At 36.4% G+C, this 20,107-nt stretch overlaps 2 protein-coding genes across 2 annotated transcripts; both read right to left on the reverse strand.

Moving 5' to 3' along the window:
- Nucleotides 1-1,096: 1,096 nt before the first annotated feature.
- LOC104906057 (probable cyclic nucleotide-gated ion channel 16) lies at nucleotides 1,097-2,335 on the reverse strand. Its single transcript, XM_048638882.1, has 2 exons — nucleotides 2,117-2,335; nucleotides 1,097-1,495 (listed from the first exon to the last, which is right to left on the reverse strand). The coding sequence occupies exons 1-2, from the start codon at nucleotides 2,333-2,335 to the stop codon at nucleotides 1,097-1,099; spliced, it is 618 nt and encodes a 205-aa protein (XP_048494839.1).
- A 188-nt stretch (nucleotides 2,336-2,523) lies between these two features.
- LOC125494943 (putative cyclic nucleotide-gated ion channel 15) lies at nucleotides 2,524-7,227 on the reverse strand. Its single transcript, XM_048638883.1, has 5 exons — nucleotides 6,847-7,227; nucleotides 3,346-3,567; nucleotides 2,855-2,988; nucleotides 2,653-2,764; nucleotides 2,524-2,577 (listed from the first exon to the last, which is right to left on the reverse strand). The coding sequence occupies exons 1-5, from the start codon at nucleotides 7,225-7,227 to the stop codon at nucleotides 2,524-2,526; spliced, it is 903 nt and encodes a 300-aa protein (XP_048494840.1).
- Between the last annotated feature and the right edge of the window lie 12,880 nt (nucleotides 7,228-20,107).

The following is a 20,107-nucleotide window of genomic DNA, read 5'->3' on the forward strand; positions in this document are numbered from 1 at the left end:
AGAATCTCCGCGTGTAGTGCGCTGTTTGCATACACCTTTCTTTGAAACCCGAGAATCCATGTACCTGTACAGTCAAACATAACCCCAGCCACACACGAAGCAGAAGAAATATTCACGAAGGATGCATCAACGTTTATGGTTATCCACGGGTTTGGGGCTATCTTTGGGTAGTTTAGTGTCGGTTTTGGAGTGACCAGGAGGTTAGGGATGGCTTTGTAGTGTGCCTTAGCCTTTTGACGGGCTATATCGATAGTAATATTTGGTGGTGGCAATGGTTTGTTTTCGAAAACGAGTTGGTTCCGCTGGATCCATAATTCCCAGCAAATAAAGGGGAACAAGTAATTCCTGGGAATGTCACCAAACAATGTGGGGTCCTGTAGGTAATTTCTAAGCCAATCTTCAATGTTGGTTTGATTTGGGATTGTGTGATCCAACCTCTCCCATACCTCTCGGGCGATATTACATTCTATAAGTACATGGTTAGTAGACTCCTCACTGGTGAGACAACTCGGACAGAGGGCAGATGGGATGATATTACGGTGGTGGAGAAGCTTGTTGGTGGGGAGACGGTCCCACCAAGCTAACCAGAGAAAGATTTTTAATTTTGGGGGCATATTACCTTTCCATTTTAATTTTGCATATTACCTGTAGGTAAAAATGGTTCATTGCACTGTCTTATTTATAACTCATATATGCAAATGATATCAGAGAAATAGCCATTGTCGAAATTGCCCCACAAAAAAAATCATTGTCGAAATTGGTAGAATGATTTTGTTGTTTGTTGTATTAAACAAGAACGATATTTCACTATTTCCTGAAACCATTGTTAATCTCTTTTCATTTGTGGTTTACAAACGAATAAAAATACTCATATGCACATTTTTGCATTCACCTCAAGCTGGAAATTTTGCCTGAAAATCAGCATGCAATTCAATGACCAATCTTGTTTGCACCATCTTGTCTTGGTACTCTCATGTACTTAATTTCAGTCGAAACCAAAAGTAAGGAACTTTTTACATAACAATGATGCTAAAAAAAACCTCATAAATCTGACTTATTTGCATCCGAACTCATGATAATAGACCAGTTTTCCCAGTTAACGGTAATGCTGCTTGAAAGCACGTTGAAACTCTTGATTGTGCGCGAATTGAGTAGCGAGAATCTTCATGTCATAAGCATGTAGCACAAATGCTTCAACATCTGTGAGGCATTTGATGGTCCAAGTGGAAGGAGGAAGGTTGTCCATTGAAGTTGTGGGTTGTGAAGCCCATGTTACTAGTTCTTGGCCACAGCATTCACCAGGTCCGAGAATCGATAAAATAGAGTTTCCCGTGTCTGTGAAAGAGAGTTCTAATTGACCACTGAAAATGAAGAGCATTTGCTTGACAATATCGCCTTCATATACAATGTACGTGCTTTCTTTACCAGAGAATGTTTTCAGGTGTTGGCAAATTGCCTCAACTAATGGAGTATCCATATCTGCAAACTTAGGCAACTGAGAAAACAAAATAGATTCCCAGTCCATATTACTGGATCAGCACTTTAGTATTTCTGTTATTAACTAGCACAAATGGCAATTAATAACTCTCTTTCACCATTTTCATTACATGACAGTAAAAAATCAGTATGATTTTCTGAATATAAGTTTAGATCAAGAAAATTGGTCATTATGTCTGTGATTATTAGGTTGCATACATTGTTGCACAAAGCTGGCAATTTTCCTGATTTTTAGTCGCCATTCTCATGTACATGACAATAGAAGGAAAAAGATCAGCCAGCAATTTAGATTCTCCCATATCACATGATTTTCTCTTAATTCAGAAGGATAAATTCAGATAAGTTAAAAATTCAAGGCCAATAAATTCAGATAAGTTATTTTCAGTGTTAATAAGAGCTACCTTTATTTGATTATCTACTATGATAAGTTCTAATACGTTAAGTTAAAAGGCCAATTAGTTTTGATAAGTTCAGATCAGTTAAGGCCTAATAGATTAGATTAGTTCAAACAAGAAAATATGAGGCAAACAGAACGCATCCTCAGGGTATGTTCCTGTTAGCTAGCTGTACATATATGAGATATGCAATAATAAAACTCAGAGAAGGGTGAGCAATTCACCTTGCAGACAGAATCCATGTATAAATATTTCCGAATTTCAGATCTCAGTTCCAGAGAGAGTGAATCCAGCACGGTCTCATCATCTATGCCACTTCCAGTCCATTCAGACTGGATAGCATGATCAACGCGTTCCTTTAGATCAAGTGGTAGTTGATGGTAATCCATCCATTCCTTTACTTCTCTTTGTCTTGCCCTCTGTTGTTCTTCCCTCTCCTCCATGGACTGTATGCCGGCCTTTATATATAATAGAGGAGACCTTTAGCTAAGAAGAAAACAGCATTTAAAATCAACAAAAGACCACCAATAATCCAGTATACTGATAAAAAGAAACAACCACCTATTGTCCTGCCAGCAGCATTATCTTTGATATCCCAACTTCCCAATTAAACGTATATACAACACAATTACTATAAGAGATTAGCAAAACCAGGACAGATGACATCAGAAAGAATGAAATTGGACTGCAACTCCAAGATAGAAGACACATAAGAAAGTATGTAGCTAGGAGAGCCATTATAATACTATGTAAAACATACCTGCATCCGGGTTATCAAATCCGCGAAAAAGATAAGACCAAACAGGGTGATAATTATACTAAAAATTGTCTCCCAAGTGAAAAAGCTTGTAGTGAAATTTTGACCCAGGGAACTGTGAATATAAATAAAAACGCAAAAGTACTTAGTTATTTACTTGGCAATTAATAAAAAAGAAAAAAGACAAAGAAACACTCTTTATAACCAACGATCATGGTTAGCCAAGCAGAAACCATTATTGAACTTTCTAGAGTGAACTGACATCGCTTTTCTGCTTTCAGGAAGAAGCATGTCAAGTGTAAACACTTGATGAAGCACGTAAAGTGTAAACACTGGATGCTGATCCAAGATAAAGAGCATTTCAAGGTAGAAGATATCAAGGTCCATACCTTAAACTTTTGAGTCCCCATGAAAAGCAAAACATGTACTTTTGAATAAAATTCCTTGTCACGATCTTATTTGTCAAAGCACTCGAGAGCATACCAAGTTGAGTTTCTTGGGTACAAGTAGAAAGAACTTGATCCCATTCAAGGTTTCGAATATCCATGCTCTTTCGTTCTATTTTCTTGACACACCCTATCAGCCAATATATGTGCATGTGGTAGTATATGGCTCCTACTAGCTGCATTTGACAACATGTTAAGCCACATGCATGGTACTCTTGATAAGCAAAAGGACATTAAATACAATGCTCACGTTACTAAGAGTCATGAACGATAGAAGGTTGTAAAATGCTCCCAACATCGCACTCTTCATTAGAACACCAGATGTTTTGGGGATTTGGCTTTTTGATGCATATCCCACAACAAACAACCGTGAAGGGAGCTGGAGCCAGAAGATTCTATATATGCGAGAATAGGCACCCTTGCCAGTTGTCAATGCACTGTTGGATGATAGAATATGGAGCCATATATAAGCCTGACAGAGAAAAACGAAGCATGAAATTGTATAAAGTCTTACAGATACTCATACTTTAGCAGAAATTATATAGCAAAGGGGTAAGGCAATGGCAATATGTGAAGACATTACATATAATATCAATGTTCAATGTCGGTAATTGGAGTGTCTCTGATGGAGAAGAAGTTGCGCATCAACCTGTTAACTGTACAAACAACAACTCCAACACAGGAGTGTGTCATACCTCATATTTCTGCAGAAACACAACTCTGCCTTACATGTCATATGTACGTAATTAGCAAGCTCCATTTCACACTCAATGACTCACATGCTTGGGTAAGATTTGATCTGATTCCCTAGGAAATATAGGGTTTATAAAAGTTTGCACCAAGAGTAAATTCATACATTTTTTTTACCATAGTTGGTGATCGCATAAGACACTTGGGCGTTTAAATTAAAATTCTAAGATATGATAAAGCAGTTGCAGATTTCCATAATGAGCTCCGTCATCAATCTTTGCAAAACATGCATTTTCCACCAAACATCTTATGTGAACTGGACACAACAAAATGGAAGAGTAGGAAGAACACATAGTCTTTGAGTGCTTAGCTTTTGCTACTAACCAAGTCACTCAGAAAGATAGGTTCACTCCTTGGCTACCCTTCATCTCAAAAAAAATACAAGCTCCTCTGAAAGAAAATGCAGTGTGCAAGCCCAAGAAAACCATGTAGAGCCTCCAAAACAATGATTCCGAAAAGTATCTTCCACCCTTATCTCTTTGGTTTATCAGTCAGGAGCGGATCAAAAGTCAACAAAATCACATCATCTTAATAATCATCTATGTTGATGATCTTCTTATCTCAGATAACCGTGCAGCAGAGATTATAAAACTCAAATATCTTCTCCCTCAGTGTTTTCATGCTCAGCTGAGGTACTTTTAGGCCTTGAAATTAAGAGATCTTCGGATGGCATCTTCATATACAAAAACAGTACGCTCTGGATCTTCTCACGGAATATGGAATATGTCACACTAAAGCATCTTAAGCTACCTATGGATGCATATCTAAGGCTTTAGAGATAGGTGATCCTTTCCCGACACCCTATCAAATTTCTCCTAGGCACATTGATCTGTCTTACTGTCAGTATGCCTGGTTAGGCTTTGCCATACATTTTATTGGACCTACTGGTTCTTCTCTACATCCACCTGCTTAGCTCATCTGGCTCAAGCTTCTTTAGCACGTTTCTTATAATAGTTAGTTACAATTTGTTATAAGTTTGTTGTAAGGTTGTTACACATTAGTAATTTATTACATCTTTTCTTTCTATCTGAGTGCTGTAACTATAAATAGATATCTTCCTCATTCTGAGAAGTTATCTTTTCCATCAATTAATCAATGAGAAACTACTCCTAAGTTCTCTCTAAACTTTCTCTCTCTTCTGAAATTCTCTGAGCTTGTTCAAGCTTTTCACATTTGTTGAATCAGTTTATGCACTATCTTTCCTGTACTCTTATACAAGCCACAAAGAGACTCCTGCTCAAGGGATTCTACTTCAGTTCAACATCAGCAGCCCATCTCACAACCTATTGTCACAGTACAGGAATCTGTTCTCGACTTCTTGCATCTTCCTTGGATCCTCTCCTATATCATGGAACGCTACAAAGCAGTTTGTGGTGCGCTGCTGGCTCGTTCAACACCAAATATCTTAATATAGAGACATGGTGCTTACTACTTGTGAAGTTACCTTGTTAAAAACTCTGAGACTTGGGTCTAAAAAGGTCTTGCCCCAACCATTCTTAAGGATGACAATCAAGTAGCACTAGCCATTGTAGCAACTCTTCTCCTACATGAATGTGTCTCCTTATGTTGCAACTAAATTATAACATAAATGAATTTAAGATTAAAGTTACACATTCACAAGATTAAAAATTGGATATCGAGCTATTGGCTTAATATTAGTTTAAGGACATGCTTGAATTAGAATAATGCATTAATGGAGTAACAAAAGTCAAACTAAAAAAAATTAAGGTGCTAATAACATACATGAATGGTGTTAAAGAAAACAAGTTAGTCTTTGATAGAATTTGTGGCGCACGCGGAAGTTTTGATGGACCCGAATAATATCATAAAATTGTATTTTCATTGATAATTAATTGTACAAGTGTGTTTGCGAGAGCTCATGTCTCTCATTCACCTTGGTAAAACCCTTTGTTTCTACCTTTCTTAATATTTTGTGCGGAGGTCACTTTGTTTGGCTCCCCCTCATTTGAGCTCATCTTGCTCACTCTCATTTGAGCTCACCTTTAACTCATACACATACAACATATTTATAGTTGTTGTACCTTAGTTTCTAGATTTTTCTAGACCTTGATATTTCTAACACACACTCAAATATTCTAAACTTAGATTTTTTTACATAGATATTTTACAAGATTTTTCTAGACAATTTAAGACATGCATATAAAATTTTTCCTTACATTACATGACCTATCAAGAATTTTCTAGATTAACTTTCATCAGTCTTTTCTACGCAGTGCCCCTTTGTTTAACGAAATTCTATGTTGTACCCAATTTTTTTGAACTCTCCACATTTTACCTTTAAATTTTCAAAACGACACACAAAATACCCTTGTCCATAGAAAATCTTACTCCAAGCCTCACTTAGCATTTAGTTTCTCATATCATATCCCAAACCTTAGTCAACTAACCGGGCTCAAAAATACTACTTTATGCCAACATGGTAAGAAACTACCAAAATTGATTGTTTGATATCATGTATAAGGGTATTTTGTGTGATGTTTAGAAAGCTTAGAGATATAACATGTAAATTTCAAAAAGGTTGGTTACAAAGTAGAATTTCGTAAAACACAGGGTACTACGCAGAAAAACCCAAAGAAAAATGAAGGAAGGGGAAGTATTACCCCCATTAATCAATTATGCTCTACTCCATCCGTCCAAAATATAGTTCATGATTCTATTTTTCTGTCGAAATTAAAGTAAGTAGAATTTATGAGGGATAGTAAATACTTTTGTTTATTGAAATAAATATTGTATGGAAAAAAATGATATTAGGAGTGAGAACAGAAAATAATTGGTGAAAGAGTATCAATTCTAACACTTGGGTTGAATAAACAAAGGAAAAAAACTAATTTTAAGAAGCAAATTACCAAAAAACGTGGACTTAAATATAAAAATAAGAACTATATTTTGGGATATCCAAAATGAAAATCGAAACTATATTTTGAGACAGATAGAATGAGTTAGCAGTAAATAGTAGTGCCTAGTGCGGGTTGATGCACACCTGTAGCAGTGGTAATGCTGCAAAAAGATCAACGATGAAAGTAGACTTCAAGTATTTGATGGCAATTGCTCTAGGTTCTTCAACAAGCCGCCTCTTCTTAAAAACTTTTGAACAAGGATCTTCATAGGCCGTGCGAAATTTTATTATGATATTAAAAAACCGAAAGAGATCTCCAATTGTTCTTAGTATAGCGAGAATTGCTCCTAAATGAAGATCATTGTATAAGAAAGTCTCGGAGCTATTTGAGGGGATATACATGAAGAGAGGGTCGAGGAAGAAATTGATCAAGCCAACGACAAACGAAAGGCTGTTCAACTGGAGTATAAACTTGCTTCTCGGATCAAATACTTGGGTGAAAACCCAATTCTTTGGATTCGCCATTGTAATTTGTAATTAAATGAGATTACTGAGGGAATGCAGCTCATTAAGATATGATAGCTTTGATGATCAACCATTCGATTCCACGCCAAACAAAGCGAAGGGAAGGCGACTTGCGAGCGTTATTAGCGCAGAGATTGAGGTTGAGGAAATAGTCCCTAACTAAAAGCTCCGTGTAAGACCCAAACTAAAATTCTAGTGTCCAGCAGAATTTGGGTGGTGTATTTTAGGGCTGTTATGAAAAATCGAAATACCGTATCGAAAAATCGAAATCGAAATACCGTATCGAAAAACCGAAATCGAAATACCGTATCGAAAAATTGAAAAACCGGTTAAAATGAGCGGTAATCGTACCGATATAAAAATATTTTAACGGTATGGTTACCAAACCGATATAATTAACGGTTAAACGGTATGGTTACGGTTATGATTTTTCAGTGATCGAAATATATTTTTTCTCTATATGATTATTGTGAAACATTTTCAAACAATTACATTAATTCTAATATTTGTTACTAAGTTACAATAATTAGAGAAAATAAATATGTGATTATTTGGAAACTCTAGTACTAATATAAATACTTTAATTAGAAAATGGAGTGAATTATTAGTGTTCGTTATGTTTTCAAATAGATTCATTATCCGCTTTATAATACATTTATATTAGAGTATATATAATATATAAGATATGCACAAAAAAATAAAAAAATGTATATGTACATTAAGTAAAACATAATAGTATAACTTAAGTTTTTTCACCAAATACCCCCCGACAAATCAACAAATTCACAATATACCCTCAATGATTCAGAAATGCACCGTATACCCTGACTATCCGAAAACGTGCACCATATACCCTTTTTCTAACCGCCGTTAACTCACAATTAATGGTTAACCGCTTATGCGATAACCGGACTAAACGGTTACGGTCCGCAAAAAAAACGAACCGAAATGTTGTTTCGCGACGTTTAACCACCCTTATTCAGCAAAAATAATCGCACAACTATATTAATTATAAAAGGTGGTATATTCATATGGACTTTTCTATTTGGATTTTTAAGATTTTATTTAAAAAATAATGTAATAAAATTCTATTTGGAGATAACAAATAAGGATTGATATTGAAGATAAAAAAAAAACATATAGTTTTTTTTTATTTTGATTAGTCTTTGAAATGAAATATTTTTTGTATAATGATATCTTATATAGGATTTTTGATGCTCTTGACCTATGCTTTTTTGTATAGATTTAAAAATTCCTATTTATAAATAAAAAGTAATATAAATATAAAAACCCAATATATAATCCAATTATCGACATATTATCAAAATAATGTTTTTGGCTCTAATATACAATTATCTTGTAAAAAAATTTAAATGTACCTGTTGCACAATCACGTACAGTGCACCAGATAACATACGATATAGTTAATTTCAAATTGATATAGTCAGTTTTTGTATGATTATATTTTTCTCTATTATAGTTAACTAGTTAATACACCCGGGCTATGCCCAGGTGATTATATTTTTCATTTTTAATATTTTTTTCGAGCTTGGACAGAATTTTTGTGGCCCGATTTTGGGCGCCATCCATTTTTTTGGCTTTGGGACGGGTTTATGACAAGCCGAAAATGTTTTTTAATCTAAACTAACTTCCATTCGGCCCGATTTTAGTCCGAAAAACCCACTTTTTTTAGCTCGAAATAGCTGGGTACAAAAAATTGATTCGACTCGACCCATGGTCACTTCTAGAATTAAACAAGATCCCACCTTATTATTATTATTTTCAGTTTTTTCACCAGGTACCCCTGAGGTTTCTTAATATTCACCTGGTACACTCACGTTTTCAACAATTCACCTGGTGCCCTTGAGGTTTTGAAAAATACTTAGAATACCCTTAATGACTAACGGTCGTCAACTCTGTTAGTCATTAAGGTTAAATCAACCAAATTAACCCCTAACTAACCTAATTAATCCTAATTAACTCTAATTAAACTTAATTAATACTAATTAACTCTAATTAAACTTAATTAATACTTTGAAAACCTAATTAATCTAACTCTCTCCATAACCCCTAACCCCACCACTTGACCCCACCTCACCCTAACCACTCAAACCTCACCACTTGACCCACCTCACCCTAACCACCCAAATCCCACCACCACTTCCCCACCCCACCGCAACCCCTCCCACCACCCTTGCCCCTCCCCATCGCAGCCCCTCCCACCACCCTTGCCCCTCCTCACCGCAGCCCTTCCCGCTGCCCTTCCCCCAACCCTACCCTGTCGCACAGTGATTCCCCCCACCCCGCCGCGCAATGATCCCCCCTTCGAATTTTGCACTCCCTCCCCCACCCCCCGTCGAATTTCTCCCATAAGTCAATTTTTCACGCAGCCGGCGGGGGATGGGGGAGGGGAGCGCAAAATTCGACGGGGTGGGGGGAATCGTCGCTGCGCGACGGGGTTGGGGGAGGGGCTGCGACGGGGGTGGGGTTGGGGTTGGGGAGGAGCTGCGGTGGTGGGAGGGGGTGGTGGGAGGATTAAGGGTGGAGGGTTAGGGTTAGGAGTTCGGGTTAGGATAGAGTTAGAAGTTAAGGTTAATTAAGTTTTTTAGAGTTATATTTAACAAAAACTTGACGGTAGGGTCACGTCAGGTATTTTTCCGAACCATAGGGGTACTTGGGGAAATTTGGAAAACGCGAGGGTACCAGGTGAATATTAAGAAACCTCAGGGGTACCTGGTGAAAAAATCCTTTTTTTTTCCTTTAAATAAGGATGACTAGAGAGATAAAAAAAACTTGTCAAAATTGATTTATAAATAGTGATCAAATGTGAAATAGTGCAATTCTCATATATAGATACATAAATAAATCAAACTTAACAGCCATGTTTGGTAAATGGCTTTTTCATTGGCTTTTGGCTTTTCAATTTAGTCAAACAGCTAAAAAAGTGTTTGGTTATTGACTTTTGGTTGGCTGAAAAGCTGGGTTTTAAGCTAAAATGAAAAAAAAACTCTCTAATAAACAACCAATAACCACAACTAATTTGCAAACAATTGGCTTGAACAATCAACTCAAAAGCCAATCCATAACTACATTATAGTCAATACTTCCAGCGAGTCAAACGAGCCAACTAAAACAGCTAGAAGCCAATAGCCAATTGACAAACAACCCCAAAATCAAATGACAACTCAAAACACGGAGTATAAAAAACCATATAATATCCGAACTATAATAAGACTAAAGGAGGGCTGTCATATTCTAAGCTCCGATACACCTAATTTTAACATCTATATCACCTGTTGTTTGCCCAACAATAATCAGTTCTACCTAGAACGGTAGAACCTTAAACGTCTGGATATTTTTCCAGGTAGCTTGTGAGAAACATTTATACATCTCCCACCTTCTTCCACAACTTCAGTAAAAACGCGAGAATTATTTATGGCAGTGTTGTTGATTACATCAGCCCATCCTGTGTCTATTAGCTTATAACTACTGATCTTGATCTTATCCATCATGATAGCGATGGCCAAACCATAGGTAGCAAAGCCTAATCCGCCTAGTATAATGGACACAACCGCTGCTTGTATATGATGTGCCTGTGCAAACATCATCATTACAACAAGGGTGAAGAAGCCCCATCTCGGGAAAGTAGACTTGCCCATTTTGTTGTCAGCTAACATTCTCATGTTGGATCATTTATATAGAAGAAACGTTTACGTCCAATACTTTTATGATGATCAATTACTTGACTGTTACTTCTTTTTTATTTATTTATTTTTACTTTTGTAGTGATTTTATTTTTGAAATAAAATGTATATGAAAGTTTAACTATCAATTTACTATAATTTCAATATTTAATGTAGAAATTTTTCATAAAATTATCTTTTATAACCAACTTTTTCCAAAAAAATCACCTTTTAAATTTTTTTCTTCCAAAAAACTACCTTATGTAAAAAGTTTCTTTCAATGTACTTACAATGAAGTTTAACCACTGTTTGAGCTCAATAAAATGGCCCGCCCAATACCTATGCAACGTCATGATGAGGAATTACCAGATAGGTGGGACAGTGGGTCATACACGGGGAATTGACCAAGCTCTAGGTTGTCTAAGGATCACTAGATGGGGGTGAAAAGGCTAATTAATTGCTTGAAAAGACAGCTTAGCCATTGATCCCTAAGAAGCACATCCCATCAACGTTGCCTTTTTGGGAATTCGCAACGCCAATGGCGGAGCTAGCAGGGGGGGCATGGGGACAGATGTCCCCCCCACTTATAAAAAATAATTTCTAAAAAAAAAAAAAAAGAACATGCTGGGCAGTGGGTAAACGCGTGAAGGTGAGAGAGAGAAAATGATTTTGAAAAGAACACGTTGAAACTCAGTGAAAGGAAGAGAGAAACTGAAAAACGAAACCCTAAACTCGCGGCGGAGGAACGACGACGGTCGACCGCACATTCGCATTCACCGGAGGAACGACGACGAGCGGTGAGGATTGAGGAAGAGGAACGAAGTCACGAACTTCGAACGAAGGAGTCAGGAGCGGTGAGGAAGAGCCGAAGATGAACGAAGCTACGAAGCGACAGAGTCAAAAGACGAAGCGACGCCGCCACCACCACCGCGTTCGCCGTCGCGGACCTCTCGAGACGCCCAACTAACACTCACTGATTGTGTCAGTCAGTAAGTTTTCTAAACCCTAAGTTTTAGTTTTAGTTTTAGTTTTTTTTAAGGTAATATTTACATTGTTTGGTTGTGAATTATGATACTTGTGAAATGTGAATTTGTGATTGTGGATTTATGGTTGCTGATTGATTTGTTGTTGGTTTGGAATTGGTCATGAACTCATGATTTATGGAATTGTTAGTTGCAATTTCGAATTTCTAATTAGGAAATTGAAAATATGAATTGATTTATAATTGAAATATTGAATAGTTCTGTTTAATTACTTTGATATGTAATTGATTAATATTTATCAATATTATAAGAAATGTCAAGTGATTCACATTCACCTAATTCTAACAAATCCAAGGCTAAGGGAAAACAACCTGATCTTCGACAATTTTTCTTTAAAAGAATGAAATCACAAGAAAGTTCTTCACTCGCTCATAGTGAAACCTCAAAATGAATCTCCTTCATTTAGTTCTCCCCAAACACATGATGTTGATATGGATGTTTCTAATTTTTTTTTTTTTTTGTCATTTTTCTTAGATTGTAAGACTATAAGCATTTTGAAATTTTAAATGCAAAATATTAAGTATTAAACAATTTGTGTTGTATTGTTATTTTCCCGAACGCTCGACAATCGGATTTTGTCCCCCCACTTTGAGAATCCTGGCTCCGTCACTGCGCAACGCTATAAATATCAATTGTCTCATCAATGATCATGTATTGAATTCTCACCTAACAAACTAGAGCATCTCTCTCTAGATATTTTCTCTCTACCTCAATTGACTTGAGCGTCGAAGGGACAATCCCGGAACAACTCCTAGGGTAGTCTAACCGTGTTTTTCAAGTTTTCAACGTATGGACAATTGATTCAGGCGAACGCTCTTGGGGCTCAGTGCTACTCAGATCAGCATACATAAGTAATTCTCAATTTCTAGACAAAAACAATTTGGCACCGCCTGTGGAAAAGTTATAAACAAAGTTACTTCGCCACCACTCAGCAAGATTCACCTCATTGCTACTCAACAATGGCCCCAGCCAAGAGCACTCGCAAAAGACAACCTTAATTCAACACAAGCTCAGGGATCCGAATGAGCACCCTTGCCCTCTCACCATATGAGATTCGAACGGGTGACATCGCCTCCCCCCCCCCCATCGGACTCCCACGGTCCATACTATCGATCCCAACGATGAGCACTCTAATGGGGATCGACCTACCCCCTCATAGCAGCTGCAGCAAGCCGACCCTCAACCCTTCCAACAAATCTTGCAACACAGCATAATGGATATGTTAACCACCCTCCAACAAGGTCCCGAACAACAACTGGCTAGGATCATCCATACTCTACAACAATTGTATTACGATAGCAAATGTTTCACGCACATGTAATCATAGTTACGGTAACAACCACCATTTATATCAATAAATGTCAAACTTGAATGTTTTAGGTTTACCGTCCCTCAAAAGAAAGGGGAATAAGCTGAACAAAAGAGATGAATAAGCATCGCACCAGCATACAACAAAGCAACAACACCTCCATTGTGCTGGTGGGCGGTGGCAGCGACCAATCGCCGAAAGCACATGCATACAACAGGGACAACAATGAGCAATAGCACAACCAGCACTGCAACAATAATTCAAGGAAAAATGGCGACAACAATTGACAGAGATAATTGGTTGAATTTGGTCTGAAGTTGAGGGCTGACCAATTAACTTTCACCAAAATATCAAAATCCTCCAATTTAGCCAAACCCTAAAAGAAATTTCAATGTCATCAAAACTATAGCAGATCAAAATTTACGAAATACATAACCAAATTTCCTCTCAAATTAGATGAGTTGTACAAATAAAATAACATTAAAATCACCAGAAATGGACTTAGATTAAAAAAGGCTGACGAATAAGATTACAAAATGAAACCCTAACCTTTTCGTGTTTGAACTTGGTACGCATATTGCCGAACTCTTTGTCGATTCTACAACTCTCTTACTCTAAGTTCTGGCAATTACAAACACTAAAAGACCATCATTTTCACCCATTTTATAATTTTCCATCTAGAAACAAAGTTTTGAACAGAATAATACCAAGCGCAAGAAGAAAAAAAAAAAAAAGATGAGAGAGAGACCTTCGACAATTGACTAATAAAAATCGTTAAGTTAAACCCTAGAGCAAGAAAAATACCACCCTAAAGCATGGTAAATAGATATGAATAGACTTCCGAGAAGAAGAATAGAACATCACTCCTACATCATTCCATGGAAGGATTAGAAAACATTTTTTGGAAAATGGATGATGGATGAAGAATAATCTAGTTTCTCACTCAAATTTGTGTAAGAAAAGACAGTGTTAAAGTTTATATGAAGAATTACTCGTAATAATACCTTCGATTTTTAGGGAATTCGAGTTCCAATCTCGTCGACAGAGTTTGATTCTCCCGTAAAATGTTTCTCTATATATTCCTGACGTCGGGAGAAGACAATTTGACCAATTACTGCGTTGTTTTAAATCTAAAAAGAATAGCGAGAGAAAAAATATCTTCGTAAACACTCAAATTTCAGAAAATCTGACACACACACATAAAAATGAAGAGAAATAAGATAAGTAAAGAAGACTCCGTTTGGTAGCCTGTATAATATTTTCAGCGTAAAATGATTTTCATGAAAAATGATGAAAATGAAAGAGAAAGTAAGGAGAATTGTTTCCCCTTCATTTTAAAGGAAAAATAGTTCTCCATCATTAGGAGAATAATTTTATTCCAAGGAAAAATGGTTTTAGACTCTTTTGCCAACCAAATAATGTAAAACAGAAAATAATAAAGGAAAATAATTTTTCAGGAAAACCTTCTACGCCCTACCAAACAGAGCCGAAATGAAGACAGAGAGAATGGAAAGAAATTAAAACCCTATTGCATTGATCTTGTTGCATTGCCAAAAAAATGAATTAGAAACTAGAATTGGTCCAAATCTAATGTGCATCATACATGAACTTGAAATTAAAATTAGGAAGAGAAAACCATATATTTAGGGAAAAGTATGCTAGGGTTTTATGTTGAAGTACCTGAAGAAGCTGTGAAGAGAAATAGGATGGAGAAAGACGAAAGACGGAGAAAAGAGGAGAGAGACACCGTAAAGAGGAGGTAGATGGAGGGATGAAATTGCCCAAGTTTTATGAACAATGATTTACATGCTTTTGTGACTCAAAACACTGTTCAAATGAACAGTAGTCAGTCTTCCAACTTTTAAATGGTCAAGGATAAGGATAATTGAAACAAATTTGGTACCCCGACGGCTGACTATATGAATTTGGATGTTATGTTTTGTTCTGCTATGTATGATTCAACACGTACATGAGAATGCTCGCGAGGAAGACAATGGGTAAATATACGTCCCGACCATAGTGGTCTTTCTTCTTTCTTTTAGGTATGGTGATATCGGTCCAACATACTGAAGAAGAGCTAGCGTCGATTACAATTGGCGTAGCTATCCTGGTTGGTTTTACTTGGGCTGCCTCGTTTGGGTAGTGAAGAAGATGACATAAACCCAAATCAAATTTTGGTCATATATCTCTATTATATAAGGGAAGGGGGAGCTATGGTGTCCCCGAATGAAGAGACTATGTTACCACCTTCCCATTCTAAATTACAAATTCACTTATAAATCAAAGGGGGTTTCTAAAAAAAATACCAAAAATATAATTATAACAATCACTCACAAGTGAACTAAAATCATAAAATTGCATAATTTATGTTATGCAAATCACTAAAATGAGAAAACTTTACAAAAACTTAAAAATTCACTTATAAACTACAACCTATGAAAAAATTAACTTTAAATCAAAGTGTCCACTTTCTTTACAATTTATGAAGTACTATACTTAATTCAAGAATCAACTAAAAAATTATAATATTAGAAATCATAAATAAATTCAATAAAATTTATATTTTGTTCATAGAACTTAACTTTGAAATTTAAAAAAATAAATAAAAAGAATGGTGAGAGACTTAAGTGACAGAAACTAAACCAATCAAATTTTGCAACTAAAAACAATTATACTTCGTATGTCTAATGTTCAAATTTTGACTCTTATGTCGAAGAAAATCGAGTTTCTGTTTCGAAAAAAATTCAAGCACGCATCGCATGCAAAAAATTCTAGTCATTGGAAATTTCAAGACTTCTAAATTCTAATAGTAACCCCTTTAGTTATGATCATCGCAATTCCGATGATTTTCAGTTTCATGAAAGATTAATCGTACTTTTCATACTATGCCGTTTCAAAGTGTGTGGCTTAAGTTCTAGTAATTTGTGGATTGTGCTTCTATGCTTGAAGCGAACATTTATTCAAATAGAACATTTACTTATTGAAATTCTAACTTTTTTATTGAATATAGAACATATTTTTTGCTTAAAACGAACATTTGTTGAAATATAACATTTATTTACTCATCGAAAATGGAACAAATTTACTAGGTGCACCATGTACACCATGCGCTCCTGGAAGCACAATAGAATTTTCAAAGTTCTAGAGATAACATAGTGATTTAGTAATATTTAAAATTGGTATGTCGGATTTTTTTTATTGGTATGTGAGATATTAATTCATCATTGTTCCCCAGCCGTCTTTTCACTCCTCTTTAGAAAAGTTATCATTATGACTTAAGAGATGGGTAGGTTGGATTAGGGATGTAAGTGGATAATGGACCCTAACCGAAGTCGTGGATTCAGTTTGGTTTTTTAGCGGATCTAAATCCTCAAATTTTGGACCTTACGGAACTGGGCAGGATATGCATCCTCGTTTTTAGCCAGGTGCTAAATGATTACTCGGATCCAGATCAATAACCCGTTTTTGAAAGTTATTTTAAAATATATAATTAAAAGGGTAAAAATTAATGTTGAACTCTTAATGTTATTTATGTTTGGATTTGTTCTATTAAAATTGAATGTTTGTTACTTCAACATCGACAAATGAAGATGTTAAATATTGTTGTTTTGTTCTTTAAAATCTTTAATTATCATGAAAATTAGGGTTGTTTGAAGAAAATAAGTTATGATCAATTTTAGATCTGTTTAGGACCTGGATCCGTAGTATCCATTGAAATTGGATTTAAATCCTCAATTTTATTACCCAGCGTATCGGGTCGGATCTGGATCCTAGAGGACCCGATCCAAATCTTATGCATTGACATCCCTATGTTTTTTTTTCAATAAGGTAAAGAGAACCCTTGGCAAGTTATGGGGAAAATAAAGGGAATCCCAACTTGCCAAGGGTGAGAATCAATCCCAGGACTTCCTGGAACCGGGAGGAAAACTCTAACCACTAGGCTATCCCTCACTCTCTTGACATCCCTATGTTGGATACACATACGAGGAGAATATTTACATACGTGTGGTTCAGAGCATATATTGGAATCTTTTTTTCTTTTTTTAGAAAAATAAAGTTTAAAGTTAAGGTTGGTTACAAGCCAAAACGTAACAATTTATACAATAACCAGGAGGAGTGGGGAAAACTCAAAATCCTAGTTACATTGCATTCTATAGCTTACGTTTTACAATCCTTAGCTAATACATCCGCGATCCTGTTATCTTCCCTTCGACAATGTCTGATTTTGGCTTCAACATTTGAAACAAGGCCTTGTGTCACGAGTCATAACCTACTTGGACAATTTTGCAACTTTTCTTATCATGATTGAAACAAATTCGGTACTCCAATGACGTCGCAAAACTCAAAGCAAAATATTTATTGGATAAAAATAAGTCAGAGTGCTTCTACAGTGGTAGTCAAACTTCCAAACAGATTTTCCTATCACATTATCTACATTTCCTCGTTTTTTTGAAGGCGGCACATATATCATGGTTGCTATTGTTTGTGGATTGAAATGGCTCAAGCACTTATTGGGTGATTTCTTACTCCGCCTAGCACAATCGACACAACCGCTGCATCCATATGCTAACCCTGTTTTCAAGGAAGTATTGTCAACATAAGGTCAATTAGCAAATAATTATTAGCCCATTTTTGCTTCGTAAGACAAATGTAAATACACTATGAATATTAGAGTTATTTAAGGGACAGCAAGGAACAAGAAAAGCCTACAACAATATTAGAATTAAGGGACTTATACTTACTAGAAAGTAGCATCGCCAATATTAATCTTGGGCTCTAATGTTCTTTACCAAACCATAATCCACGTTACCAAAAACACTGAAGCTCGAGACTAATTTACGCAGAAAAGGTACAGTCTGAGACTCTGAGGAGTATATATACCTCGCGTACGAAGTTGATGATACTCCTTGTTTTCTTTAACAAATCCAGTAGAATTATAACTTAAGCTGTACTTGACAGTGCTAGTTTTATGAGCACGTCCTCTTTCAGGTTGAGCACTTTTGAGTCTTCTCATCATCATAGAGACAACCCAACCAAACGCCGTGAAACCTACTCCGCCTAGCACAATCGACACAACCGCTGCATCCATATGCTGTGCTGATATTACCATTATAGCGAGAATGAAGAAACCCCATGTTGGAGTGCTGGACTTACCCATTGTATTTTCACGAAACGTTCTCATGTTGGATAATTTTATAGGGGGAAAACATAATATTCAATACTTTTATGTAGACAATTACTCGGCCGTTAAATTTGTTACTCTTGAAACGGATTGACTAGTACTACTTAATGGCTCATCTTCTCCACATTCAGTGGGATTCAGTCTAAAACATTTACATGGGCGCACGGAGCTGCGCTAATCCTTCCGGTCAATGAAGATTGCATTAGTCATCATACTTGTACTATTTCTTCCATTTTATATTACTCGCTACACTTTTCAATTCACGGACTTTTAGACAATTTTTAGAGAAGAGAGAGGTAGAAAGTAAAAAGAAAAGGGACCCAGGTGAGAGGAGACGGATAGAGAGAGTTTATTACCCAAGAAAGTATAACAAGTAATGTGAAACTTCCCACAATTTAAAGTGTAGCGAGTATTATGAAATGGAGGAAGTATAACATATCAATAAAAAAGAGGATTTTCGGGTTGGGGTTTGGCCTTGGGATTGGCCGCGTCGATTATTCGAGAATACTCTGTTTTGACGTTATGCCTTCTCATATGCATGGGAAGAGCCATACACATGAGGGTAAAAGTTGTTCCTCCTATTGCAAGGGATACTAACGCTGCTTCTATGTGTTGTGCTGATAACACCATGTTGAAACCCATTAAGTGCCCACTTGTGAGTGTCCCACATCGGAGAAAGCGGAGAGAATAAACCACTTTATAAGATAAAGAGTTACTCCTATCACCAATTGGTTTTAGGATGGAACCTCCTAACTTGTAAGTAGGCTAAACTCTCCTCCTTCTTATTGGGTTACCCAGGCCCATTTTCATATAAATCTAAAAAAAATTAACATGATATCAGAGCTCCCCAATTGGTTTTAAGATGGAACCTCCTAACTTGTAAGTGGGCTAAACTCTCCTCCTCTTTATTGGGTTACCCAGGCCCATTTTCATATAAATCTAAAAAAATTAACACACCATCAGTAAGAGAAATATTGTGGCCCATTTTGGGGACGTGCAGATACCCATTGTGCTTTTGAGCCTTGGCAAACGCTCTCATGTCGGGTCGTACATATATCGAACAACAATTCTCCTACATTTATTGAGCAATTTAGTGCACCACGTCGGCACGTTCATGACCTGTTATAATATTTTTTATTTGGCAACTTCTCCGCATAAAGGAGTCGTAAAAGAATATCGATCATAAACATATTACAAAAATTATTAAAAAAAGGGTCCAATTTTAATACAAAAAGTATCAAACATTAAACGGCTTCGACTCAGGATTGGCAATCAGGTCGGGTTGGGTCAATTTCAGGTCGACCTGATTTATATTTCAGGTCGAAAATCTCAATCCAAACTGATTTATATGTCAGGTCAAAAACGTCAACTCAACATTCTCTAGTTTAGGAGTGTAACCAATTCCCAAGGAACTTCGCCGGGCTGTCACGAAAGAGCAATGGCTTATTATTATAAGCCTGATGATCGCCTTTCCTGTAATCACCGACGTTAGCTGGACCTAACCAACGCTGGTTGTAAATCATGTAATGATCTGTGTGATTGTAGTTGGTAGTATAGGTATTAGTTTCTTGAAGACATTTGTAGTCACAGTGGAGTTTTATTAACCCGATAATGGTAATAGCAAGACCATAAGTCATCATAACTGCTGAACCAATCGCAACAG

This window comes from Beta vulgaris, chromosome 2, assembly GCF_026745355.1.
Source record: "Beta vulgaris subsp. vulgaris cultivar EL10 chromosome 2, EL10.2, whole genome shotgun sequence".
Taxonomy (NCBI): Eukaryota; Viridiplantae; Streptophyta; class Magnoliopsida; order Caryophyllales; family Amaranthaceae; genus Beta; species Beta vulgaris.

What these genes read in the sequence shown, in the direction of transcription:
- LOC104906057 (XM_048638882.1), bottom strand. Translation starts at nt 2,335, where the DNA reads ATGGAGGAGAGGGAAGAACAACAGAGGGCAAGACAAAGAGAAGTAAAG. An exon ending in ACATGGATTCTGTCTGCAAG is followed by an intron (nt 1,496 to 2,116) that starts GTGAATTGCTCA and finishes TTGTTTTCTCAG; the next exon opens with TTGCCTAAGTTTGCAGATAT.
- LOC125494943 (XM_048638883.1), bottom strand. Translation starts at nt 7,227, where the DNA reads ATGGCGAATCCAAAGAATTGGGTTTTCACCCAAGTATTTGATCCGAGA. An exon ending in CGTTCATGACTCTTAGTAAC is followed by an intron (nt 2,989 to 3,345) that starts GTGAGCATTGTA and finishes ATCTTGGATCAG; the next exon opens with CATCCAGTGTTTACACTTTA. An exon ending in ATTTGATAACCCGGATGCAG is followed by an intron (nt 2,578 to 2,652) that starts GTATGTTTTACA and finishes TTGGAGTTGCAG; the next exon opens with TCCAATTTCATTCTTTCTGA.